This window comes from Eptatretus burgeri, chromosome 8 (genome assembly GCF_056783735.1).
Source record: "Eptatretus burgeri isolate ZD-2024b chromosome 8, Ebu_testis_v1, whole genome shotgun sequence".
Classification (NCBI taxonomy): Eukaryota; Metazoa; Chordata; class Myxini; order Myxiniformes; family Myxinidae; genus Eptatretus; species Eptatretus burgeri.
The window spans coordinates 79334390-79347239 of NC_140968.1; the positions used below are offsets into that span (position 1 = coordinate 79334390).

A 12850-nucleotide genomic window follows, 5' to 3' on the forward strand; every position below is an offset into this window, starting at 1 on the left:
TCCCTTTCCTTTTATGCTGTTCATTCATTCCCTGGATGTCTGTCCCACTGTCAGATATACCTTGCTCTTCGATGAGCCTCCCTCCTGTAAAGAAGAATAAAACAAAGAAGACACACATACACCACCATCCTCATCCTGTCACATCAACGAAACCCTATATTTCAAACATTCATTGTTTTCCCAAAATAGTTCCAAGCAAGTCTTGATTCAGTTCGGATCACGGCGTCTTGATCCCACAACCTTTGGTACTGGCATGCCAAATTGTTTGATTTTTCCAGGCATTTCACCTTGATGATTTCAGGTGGGCAGGTATTCAATGTTCAACCAAAAGAGTAAAAATGTAGGAATTTTGGTTTTGTTGGAATTAGATGTATCTGGAATGTTTTACTTGTAACGATTTTGTTTGTACTGTAGAAAGACAAATGTGTCATACATAATAAGAGGGTGATATGCACACTGGGCATTGGCGAACACTGATCTATTCGTCTCCAAACTAAGCGATTCAACTGGTATAATGTTTACCAGAATAAACAATTCTTGTCCAGACGATGTTTCTCAAATTTCAGAAATCCGTTTTTTGTTTTTTTTTACCATCGAACGATTGAAGGGTTCATATCCTGAAGGATAAATCATATATATATATATATATATATATATATATATATATATATATATATATATATATATATATATATATATATATATATATATATATATATATATAGTTCACTTCAAAGAGCTTCGACTATGTATACCAACAAAAAACCAAACTTCTCCCTTCACCTTCTTCGTTTTCTTTCAGCATCATTCAAGTGTGGAAAATATGCATTGTAGAATTTTATTTTTTTTAAACTTTAAATAAAAAGAGAGGAAGACAATAATATATCATGAGGGAGATCAAAAGTTTGACAATCAGAAACAAGCCATATATACCGACTCGAGATAATAGATTTTATCACCATTTATGTTACACGCATATATCTGTACATAGTGTGTAAATACGTAAGCTTGTTGCAATGTTGAATTACTCACTGGCAATAAAGCAAAACATTTCTCAAACTATTTTAGAAATAGCCAGTTGTTAGAAGTAAACAAAATGGCTTTCGACCGGACACGGCAAAAATGGTCAAATCGAGGCAGCGAGCTGCATCCACAGCTCCGTGAAGTTTGTAGTCAACTCCGTTGAGATGTGTTCGAAAGGAGGAGCGATGGAGGATGATGGCGTGAGAAGGATATGGCAACAAATTATTGATCAGATCCGCACACTCTTCCTTAATGCTGAAATCCAGGCCTCCATCCCCCTCGCTGAAGAAACGAAGAAAAGTCAATTGCATCTCTTGTTGACTCGATTGTTGAAAAGCTCGTTTCTTACTGGATCAAGGTCGTCATTTCCCATCCCGAAGGCTTTGTGTTGCATTGCAGGGTTTCGGAATGGAATCGAGTCGACGAGCATGCTGTGATGTGGTGAGATGTTCAACATTTCCATTTGCATGTGAGCAAAGGACTGTTTCCTGAAGCCACTCGTCCTGGAAAATCACAAACAGCTGCCAGGTAGTTAATTTGCAATCGGTGATGAAGAACAAAATTCGCCTGAAATTTCGCACCAATCCTCTGCTCCCAAATGACATCTTGTTGTTAGGCCACGGCTTTCTGGAACCATCATTTCTGGAACGTAAGGGTGAAGCAGTCATCACATCGTTGTCTGATCCTGGCAGCAAATTGGCTTTGCAATCGTCTTATGATCCTCATGATTAGCCAATTGTTGTACTACCTTTGGAATCTGATGATGAGTTGGTTATTGTATTATCTTCTGATCCTGATTATAAAGAAACTGTGCTGTTGTCTGATGATCCCAATGGTGAAGCGACTCAGCTGCAGTCCTTTGATTCCGATGACGAGCTGGGTATTGTCTTGTCTTCCAACCCTGATGATGAAGGGATTGTGCTGTCTTCTGAATATGATGATGAAGTCACTATACTGCTCTCCATTGATTCTGTTGATGAGCTGGTTATTGAATTGTCTTCTGACCCTGTTGGTGATGTGTTTTTCCTACTTTCTTCCATTATCCCTGACGGTGAAGGAGCTGTTTCACTATTTTCCAATTTTGATGACAAGGGAGCTGTTCTGTTGTGCTGTAACTCTGCCAATGACCCATTTTTTGAATCTGAAAGCGAGATATCTGTCTGACAATCCTCCATGGTTGAAAGCAAGATGGTCGCCTGTTTCTTTTCTATACCTGACTGTGTGCCAGCTGTTATATCATCTCTTAAACACGGAGATGAAGTGGCTGCCCCATCACCCTCTGATCCTGATGGTGAGGCAGCTGTTGTGATAATGTTTATTCCCTGGCTTTGGCATAACAGTACAAGCTTATAAGGATCATTTCCAATATTTGGTTTCTTCGTTGCAGCAATCAGCTTTGCCACAAGCTGTCTTTTGCGAACTGCCCTTTGGATAATGATGGCAGCTTTATCATATTTCTGACGCTCAAAAGTGGATGTTACAATCTGCCGTGCCATGCTTTGTCCGTTTTCTCCTGCAAAACGCTTCTCCATCTCCTGTCGCAGCTCGTTACTGTCTGCGCTCTCACCAAGTACATTTTGTGTTAATGTGCAGATAATGTCCAAGCAATGGATGCAATCTTGGGCATCCATGGGCAAATCCCTGGCACCGATGAAGAGTTGGTTTGGTTTGGGTACACGTAGTGGAGGTTCCAGCTTATCGAGAAAATCTGGCAACTTTGAGTAACTAATGAGATTTGTGGCCTGTGGGTCGAATGTTCCCCAAGTTTCAAAAAACAACTCAAAGTCATCCTCATTTAGTGGCTCCTTACTCTCCTCCTTGGCAACATTGAAATTTTCCAGGATAATAGCAATGTACATGTTAACAACAACCAGGAAAGAGATGATAATGTAGCTAACAAAATAGGCGATTCCTATGCGAGGCTTGCCACAATCTCCCACATAAGCAGTGACACCAGGGTGGTGCTTGTGTTCATCGCAGTTCTCGTTGAGGGTTGGGAGAAGAAGCTTGTCCCATCCAGCCGACGTGGTGATTTGGAAGAGACAGAGCATCGAGCCCCAAAAGGTCTCGAAGTTGAACATGTCATCAAGACCATGTTTGTGCTTCAACAGACAAAACTGAGACATTCCAAATATCGCGAAAATGTACATGATAAGAAAGAGCAGCAGACCAATGTTGAAGAGGGCCGGGAGGGACATTAGTAGTGCAAAGAGCAGTGTGCGTATGCCCTGTGCTCCACGGAAGAGTCGTAGGACGCGGCCAATGCGAAAAAGTCGTATCACGCGGAAAATTGTCGGTTCTAACATGAATACCTGCATTGTTTTCTCCATTGCCAAGTCTGCAGTAGAAAATGTGAACATAAAATTAGATTTTTTTTTCCTTTACATTTTAAAATGCAAAAACACTCCAAAACTAGAACGGCACTCGGTAGAGCGCATAGTCTTGCCTCGTGCATTCATTCTGAACAAAAACACCACCGTAAACTGAACACGCTACTATTATAGCCCACTGCTATTATGGCTCATATACTCGTATCATCCATGCACCCTATTATGTCACTTTTTTTGTTGTTTAGCGGTGTTGGAGAAAATGATGTCCAATCTTTTTCCTTTAGTCCAATAGGGCTGGCATACCATGTGATCAATGACATCATAAGTTTAACTCTTCACTCACATCGGGTCATAGATCAGATGTATGAAGTTTCAGATTTTTTGGATAAGGATTTAAATTCAACCATTGATGGCTGGAATACCACTTCACCGATGACGTCGTCGTTATCACCCTATATATCCCATCGGTAGTTGATGACACATGCCAAGTTTCAATTTTTTTCGTCGAGCGGTTTCGGAGATGATGTCTATATTTTTTCCTTTCATCCAATATGGCTGCCATACCATGTGAACCATGATGTCAGAGTTAGCTCTATAGGGAATAAAATATTCTCCATGGGGAGTCCCTCCCATGTTGAAAGTTTTGCAATGATCAGCCAAGCAGTTTCAGACAGACGGGCGTTGCAATAGTCTCGCACTAATTATCAGGCAGTGATTATTTATGAGAGAACATAATAGATGTGGAAACGATGTTCACTGGCCAATAGGCACAACCAATAAAGGAATTTATGGTTTGTGAACTGAAATGAGAAGAGTGTGTGTGTGTGTGTGTGTGTGTGTGTGTGTGTGTGTGTGTGTGTGTGTGTGTGTGTGTGTGTGTGTGTGTGTGTGTGTGTGTGTGTGTGTGTGTGTGTGAGAGAGAGAGAGAGAGAACGAGAGAGAGAGAGAGAGAGAGAGAGAGAGAGAGAGAGAGAGAGAGAACGAGAGAACGAGAGAACGAGAGAACGAGAGAACGAGAGAACGAGAGAACGAGAGAACGAGAGAACGAGAGAACGAGAGAACGAGAGAACGAGAGAACGAAAGAGAACGCAAGAGAACGCGCGCACACATACACCCTGTCCACATCTATGTATTTCCGCTGTAAAAATGTTTTTCTCTGCAACCGCTTGTCCGATCAATGCAAAACTTTAAACATAGGAGGCACTCCCGATGGAGAATATTATATTGATAACTGTGTCATCAGTCACATGTCAGCCACATTGGATTAAAGCAAAAAATGTGGACATCTTTTTCCCCCGAAACCACTCAACGAAAAAAATTGAAACTTGGCACATGTCATCAACTCCCCATTGGATATATAGGGTGATAATGATGACATCATCGGTGAAGTATCCTAGCCATAATTGCTTGAATCAAAATCCTTATCCAAAAAATCTTAAATTTTATATATGTGATCTATGACCCGATGTGAGTGAAGAATTAAATTCATGACATCATCTCTATCACGTGGTCTGGCGGCCATATCGGATTGAAAATAAAACGTCAAATAATTTGCTTCTCCAGAACCCTTTAACAGATCAATGTGAAACTTCATACATATGTCTGACGAGCCATAAGGAATATAGTTTAAAATTGTTTTCATATTCACCTTCATTGACATGATTTTGCCTTCATAGGCACAAAAGTAGTTGTTAAATATCCTAATGATATAATTATTCAAAAATGAATAAAGCCACAGATAATGCTGGTGTATGACATAATATTGTGCACGAATGACATGGCTATATGGGCCATAATAGCATTAGGCCATAATATTAGTGTGTTCAGATAACGATGGTATTTTTGTTTAGAATGAGCGTTCAAGGCAAGACTATGTGCTCCACAAGTGCTGTTCGAGTTTTCATTTTTATCCATTATGCATTCACTCAGCTCCACCCCATGTGAATCGCTCTTCCATAAGGGTTGAGCACACAGGAAAACACATAGTAAATCAAGAAAAAGGTTTTGTGCCAGTTACAAAACTGCTATGGCTGAAATATTACACCAAGCTTCAGCCTTTGTTCATTCTCTAAGAGAGAATCACTGAGTAGAGACCAACAAACCACCTGTCTATTCCCATAGTCATCCATTGGAAGAGCATCAGTCTCTTGAACTGCTAAGCCTCCACATCAGCCATGGCCTTTATTTGGCTGACCATACAGAAAAGCTGGCCTCCAAATCTAGCTGCAGACTGGGCATCCTCTGTCGATCCAAGTCTTTCCTTGGAAAATCATAGCTACTCACAGTCTACAATGACTTTGCCTGTAGCTCAAAGGAGTACTGCTCTCTGCTTTGGGCTGGTGCCCCAGCATTACAGTCGTCTCTCCTAGATTCTGTGGAATGTAAAGCTCTCAAAACAATTGCAATCTCCCCATTATGAGGTCAAAACGCAGGGTCTGTTGCTCTGACATTGCATGCAGGTCAGTGGTCTCTGTTTTCCAGCATATATTCTCCAACATTGCTCCCTCTGCTCCCTTAGTCCTCTGACTCTCCTGAGCAATTACAGAATACATGTGTTCTTCAAGTAACCCCCTCCTGGTTAAACTTGCAAAATCCAGGTAGACTGCACTCCTCAACTGCTTAATTCCTCGCTTCTCACATTTATGGAATGACCTTCCAGAGGCTATTCTGCTTCAATCTTCTCTCCAGAACTTCAAGCCAACAGTCAACACCATGTATTGTCATCTTCAATTCTGACTCATTAACCCACACTCGCAAAGTAAAACAAGGGGTTAAGCAATCGGTTCTGTGCGTGTATATGTATGTACATGCGTACGTGTGTGCATACATGCGTGCATACGTGCATGCCTGAATTTTGTTATTCCCTTTTCTCTGGAACCGCTTGTCGGATTGACACGAAATTTTCACCATCAGTGCGACAACTCGTACAGAATGTTGTAATGATAATTATGACATCATACACCATGTGGTGTGGCAGCCATGTTGGAAAAATGGAGAAATGTTGGACCTCCATCTCCAAAACCGCTCCATGGAAAAAAATTAAACTTGGCACATGGCAAGTACTCCCCATGGTGAATAAATGTGATTTTTTAAACGATGTCATAGGTCCCTGCGTTATGACGTCATAATTGCATTTGTGGAATGCTACATCCAACCAGTATGAAAATTTTTGAGGGTCATCTCGGGATAAATTGGTGAAGAGAAATTTTTTATGTCATTGGTCATGTGGTTTGGCAGATATATATATATATATATATATATATATATATATATATATATATATATATATATATATATATATATATATATATATATATATATATATATATATATATATATATATATACCCTTCAAAAATCTTCTGTGAAACAGCTGAACAGATCGAGGAGAAACTTTACAGGTATGACCATCTATCCAAGAGGAACAAAAAGTTCCACAACTATGATGTCATAGCATGGTTTGGCAGCCATACTGGATTTACCGTAGAGTCTTTAAAAACCCTCTTCTCCAGAACGACTGGACAGATTGAGGGGATACTTCACACAAATGTTCCCCAAGCCTTGGGGATACCAGGGTGTTCATGAATAATTGATAGGTCACATGGTTGGGCAGCCATATTGGATTGAAGGAAAATATATTTTTTTAATTCTCTCTCTTGAACAGCTGCATCAATCAACACAAAACTTCAAAATTATGATCTAGTAGTGATGGGGATGATAAGTTTTAAATTTCAACTTGAACAGACGCATGGTCTGGCAGCCATAATTATTTATTTTTTCGAATCTGAGTTTTTCTTGATTTTTTTTTTCAATAAGGCTCACTTTGCAGTGCCTGGATGGGTTTGAGGGTAGAGGAGTAGCAGCTGAAACACGAGTCATATCCAGGTTCCTCCTGATGACTTCATCTTTGCTTTTTGCTTGTTTGGGTTCCCTCTGATGACTCTAATGCAGGACTGTACCTATTTGGTCTTCCATTTGATTTGAATTGAATTTACCTCCATTTACTTGAATGAATTTACTTTGACTTCCAAATCCCACAAAGTCCTTCTGAAGAGGGCGTGGGGTAAGTATTCTATAAATACCATCTAGTTATCTTTATGATCCACATTAACCTTTCCTTTAACCTTTCCCAACTCAACCATCTTACTTGCTGGTTTCAGTGTTTCATCCCCTACTCCCTCTCCTCTTTTCCTATTCATTCATTTGCTTGATGTTTGTCACACTGTCAGTTCTGCCTTGCTCTTCATGAGCCTAGCTCCTGGAACAAAAAAACAACCTGGTACACTAATGTTTGAAACAACATTCAACGATGGAAGCAAACAAGATATCAGTGAAATACATTTTAACCAAATGAGTGCCTCACCAAATATTGAGATGATGACAATTACGAGGTCAAAAATGTTCCAGGACAACGTGAAAAAGTAATGTCGTTGGCCAATCAATTTGAGTAGACACTCCAAGGTGAAGATCCCAATAAATGCCATGTTGAAATAGTGCACAACATCCTCCTTGATTTTATTCTGAGGATCCGTTTCCACTACCATGGTAAGCATATTCAGGCAAATGAGAGCCATAATTGCGATTTCAAACTTCTGATTGGAGACTAAATGAAATATCAATCTCTGGAGCTTGTTCTGCAGGGTGTCAAGGGTGGGCACATCGTTAAAATCAGTCAAGCACACGAACAGGCAAATCAAGCAAACTGTCGTAACATGTGCTCCTCTGTAACCACTGTCAATGTAAACCACCCAATAGCAACAATTACTATAGGCCTACATTTCAACAGTTTTTTCATTCCAACAGGACTTTCCAGCATTCTGGATATCTATCTATAATTCCAGCAATCTCTGTGTGTGTGTGTGTGCGTCTGTGTGTGTGTGTGTGTGTGTGTGTGTGTGTGTGTGTGTGTGTGTGTGTGTGTGTGTGTGTGTGTGTGTGTGTCTGTGACCGCTGTTTCTCGACAACCACTGGTCCGATCTAATTGAACTTGCCAGGTATATTGCTGGGGACCCGAGGATGTGCCTTTTCAAGGTTTGATATTAATCGGACAAGTGCTTCCCAAGTTATGGCCATTTATTTACCAAACCAATGACAAGACACGTTGTTGCGTGGGCATGGCCGATAGGGAAGGGAAGCTCAGCCACGTTCCCCGTTATGGGTTACAACGTACGGGCTTCCGGAGAGTGATGACTTCGTGTATTCTAATAATTTCTCGATTAGTTATGCGCATTTATAGATAAACACAATGCCCCAAGTTATGATTGTTTTCATATTAGACGGTGCATAAATTTTGGTAACATCAGAGTGCTGGTATGCTCCGAACCAGGAAGTAATTTTTTTTTCGCTCTCTTCTCTTATCTTTTTGTTTTTCCTTGCCACGACATTGCGAAAAGGTAAAATACGTTGGCGCTAATTGAATAATTGGGTATTAAAACTAAATTGCGAATAATCGTAACTGCGAATAATATGCGAACTTCCGGGCCATGCACGTACGGGCACGCGAGAGTGAAGAAACGGCCTGTGTGGTTGTTGTTTGTTGCTCGCGGTTTGAATATTTATTTATTAAATTCTTTTTTTTTACGGGCACGTACTAGTACAAGAAAATGCAAATAAAGAAAAATGTACCGTAGCTGACTCGCAATGTCTTTCCTCTTTACTAGAGATGGCTCTGCATTCCTGGAACTTTGGCAATGGAAAATGACACTTTAAAATACCGCATCTCGAGGCATCCAATAAATCATGCATACCTTTGGTGGTGGAATGGGTTTCACAGGTTTTTTGTTGCCAAGTTTCTTCAAAGCATGGTGGTATTTCTTTTGCTCTTCCGTCAAAAAGATGTCCTCTCCTCCAAAGTGCAGCATCCATGAGAGAAAGACAGACGAGCTCAGTTCACTCTTTAGCTCGGCACTCTTCCACACTACACGGATCAATCGATCAGAGAAAGAGCCATCAAGCAACGGAGCGGGCAGGAGTGCTGGAGTGAGGCACATGCAGGGGTCATGGCATTGCATTGGCTGGCACCTCAAGCAACGCTGCACCTTCATTCCGCTTGCCAAGTGCACACAGGGTGTCAAACAATCTCTTTAACTTTTGGTTCATACAGTTAACACAAACCAAAACACCATGGGTATGGGAAATTTCAACAAAGAAACAAACAAAAAAAATAAACTCAGAAAGTATAGCAAATCCATATTTCATGAGACTATTCATCTATCGATGAGTTGATTACCACCAACATGCGCCGCATTCCCTAATACTCAAAAACACACAAGTCACAACAGACCCTGGCATTAAGGCAAAGACGACAAATACTGGTACACTTTGGTGCAGTGGGAAACGAGAATAATGCAACTGACAGAACCTTACAAAGAACTGAACAATGAGGTGGTAAGAAAATGGGGGTAGTGGAGTGGGAGGAAGTGGATGTCGGTGATGTGGAGCAACAAAAGCCATGCACATACAGGCTGCCATGTAACAGGCCAGTTTGTCACAACTACTTATCTTCTTCTTCTGTTGGTTAAAATTGTCTATGATGACGCCGATAAACAGGTTGAGTATGAAAAATGTTCCAAAGACAATGAAGATGACAAAGTAGGCATAATTATATATGTCTGTTTCAAATTCTGGCTGATTCTCCACCTGTGAAAGATGGGGATGCGTAACTGGCAGCAAAATGTATCAAACGAAGATCATGAAATAAAACAATTCCAGAACAACTTGATCATCGTCAAACCATCACATTTTATTCACAAAAATCTTTCCAACATTAGTCAAAAGTTTTTTTTTCTTGTTTTTAAGGCTCAATGGCTATAGTGATGCAGATACAACCTTGGTTATGGTTGTTTCACATTATGCAACTAATCCTCCACGACGGAGTTGTTCAGTATGGGTATTTATTTATAACATGGTAGCTTTCACAAAAGGGTCCACCTATACCAACTCTGACCTACATGACCACATCTCGACACATCACCGTTTCAATTCGAATGAGCCACAATTGGTGTATATTTTAATGGAAAATACAACTAATGATGCATTAAACTTTCCATGATTTCAGCTCCGCATTTACCTTTGCCTTTGGCTCCCATCCAAACAAATCTCAGTATTTTTGCATGGAAATGGGGGAGAGATCCATAGCTACACTGTGCTAAGTGTAACATGGTCTGTGTGTTTTGAGTGGATTAGATTGCCATATTACAGGCATCTGTCAGAGTAAGTCGTTTTGTGACACGTGACACCGAGGAGGCAGCGTATATAATTTATAGACGGGATAGTCAGGGTAATATTGTATATGTGAACACCTCTTGTTTGTGGGAGGGGCAAGGTAAGGACTTTCTGTCACAAAAAGGCACACGGATAAAGCATCTCACGCTCCAGAAAGGACCATCACGATCTGTCTGACCATCATGTGCCAACCATGGTGGTGTAATGTGCTGTGGAGCCCAGAAGCTGGAAAAGACATTTTTATTGTGGCCACCCTATGGGTGGGACGGCCCGGAGGACTCCACCTGGAAGGATGAAGACGGGCGGAGAGAAATGGCCCACCAGAGGCCCCAGGAGTACGGAGGGCAGACCAGGAGGACGAGTGTGGAGAAGAAGCGAAATGGAAAGAACAGAGGGTCACGAGGGCTGGTTTTGGGAACACGTCCCGAATATTGTGGAGCCTTTGGGAGAATAAGATCGCTCCCTGTTCTTTGGTGCTCTTGATCATTGTCTCTCGTCATCTTGGGTGCTCCTCATCGCTAGCGCTCCTCGTGACTGGCTTGTCTCGTTTTTTGGCTCACTCTTTGGCTCACTTCATCGCTGGCTCTGTTTCGTCATTGCTCAAGGAGGCCGGCTCTCAGAAACGGGGCCACTGTTCCCGAGCTCCACCATCACTCTGCACTAGTCCACACATCTCTAAAGGAAAGTCCTCGACTGCAATTTCAATGTTTTGACAAGTGCGATATGTCGTGCCTATAGTGTAGGTTAGGGTTTGCTCTTTATTTATTTCCTTGTATCCGAGTTTGCCTGTTCCCTTCTCCCTCTTTGTGTCTGTTGATTTGCATGTTTTGTTCCAGACAGCTCATTCCGGCCACCTTCCCCCTCTATATTCTTTAATTTTTTTTAAAAAACCTTTCAAAAGGTAAGAAGCTTGTTCGATCCACCTGCGTCCTGTGCATGCTGCAGTCTATTTTGGATCATTTGGGCAACCTTCGGGAATGGTAAAGAGTAGATTAATTAAAGCAAACGCAGTAGGTTAGAAACTGTTCAGTCATTCGTGGGACGAAAGATCCTGGTGCAGACGGCCCGTAATAACGGAGGCTGTCTGACGTGACAACATTGTTACAGTTGTAGGGAGAGACTGGGGAATTTCATAGAAAAGATAGGATTGTATAGAGTTGCTTGGTCCATGGACATGTGGGAGAAATCTCGATGTAAATTAAGTAGGGAAACTGTCAGCTTAAGTGTTACTTGTCACCACATGGGGTGGGGGGAGGGGGGGATGGGGGGGTTGCTGTATTTGTCCCAAGACCAATTTGTCCCAGTATGTGATTACCCCCTGTGAGTCTTTCCTACGTTTTTGCATTTACAAGCCAGCAATAACAGGAATCACATAGTTAAAACAACAACAAGCAAGCTAACCGTGCCGAGCAGGCAGAAGCCCTGCCTTCCCGGTTTCATGCCAACAAGCCACGTCTGGAGGTGGACGATTGATCGGCGTGATGTCAGAAGTGAGGAGGAAGAGGAGATGGTTTTGTTGGGTTGAGCTTAGGGTGTGAGGGGCGCGGTCGAGAGTGTGACGTGAGTGAGAAGATGGCGGTTGGAAGAGAAGGGCATGATGATTGCTTCTCCTCAACAGGACAAAGATGGCTGCACGATTGTTATGTTCATGCTGTGTGAGTTTACCCGCATGCTGGAGCGAGATGCTTGCCATTGACTGTTCGGCTTAAATGAAATGTGTACTTTTCTGAGGAGGGAAGGACAGCATGCCTCGTGGTCCGATCACAGGGCCTCAGAAATCGTCTCGTCGTGTTGGCCATCGTTGTGAACAGACCGGGTGCAAGGGAGGAATGGTCGGCATATTTGCTCGTGAAAAGCGACACCGCGGTTTTGAGTCCTGATGTTGAGTACCATCTCCGAATTGCCTCCTATGCATTTCCCGCCACGAGAGAGCGGCTCAGTGCCATTTTGGATGCGGTTTCCCATGCGCTGACAACGTGGTTCGATCGTCAAGTCCTAAAAGATCGCTTCTGGACCCGAAGCTAAGTTGTGGGTTCGAGTATGAAACTCTTATGCTACCGTCCTGGTGAACACCTCCGCTACATCCTAACCGTTAACCGTCCCACATGCACCATCATCTCCAAGGATCACGTGTTCATCTCAAAGCAAAATCACTCGGCGATCCGGCCTGGTCTGTGTTAACCGCTCATCCACGACTATTGGGTTGGAGGACAACCATGGCCATGACAACATCTTTCTATCAATACCTTACTACCACGGCCGCGACAATGTCAG

At 42.1% G+C, this 12850-nt stretch overlaps 1 protein-coding gene across 1 annotated transcript in view; it reads right to left on the minus strand.

Moving 5' to 3' along the window:
* Positions 1-735: 735 nt before the first annotated feature.
* Positions 736-12850, minus strand: part of LOC147022136 (sodium channel protein type 4 subunit alpha B-like) — a 144364-nt gene continuing 132249 nt past the window's right edge. Inside the window, exons 21-24 of the mRNA XM_085892749.1 lie at positions 9847-9991; positions 9100-9197; positions 7716-7986; positions 736-3361 (exon numbers count right to left, since the gene is read on the minus strand). Of these exons, the coding sequence (XP_085748875.1) occupies positions 1869-3361; positions 7716-7986; positions 9100-9197; positions 9847-9991 (2007 nt within the window). The 3' untranslated portion in view covers positions 736-1868. The remainder of the gene's footprint in view (positions 3362-7715; positions 7987-9099; positions 9198-9846; positions 9992-12850) is intronic.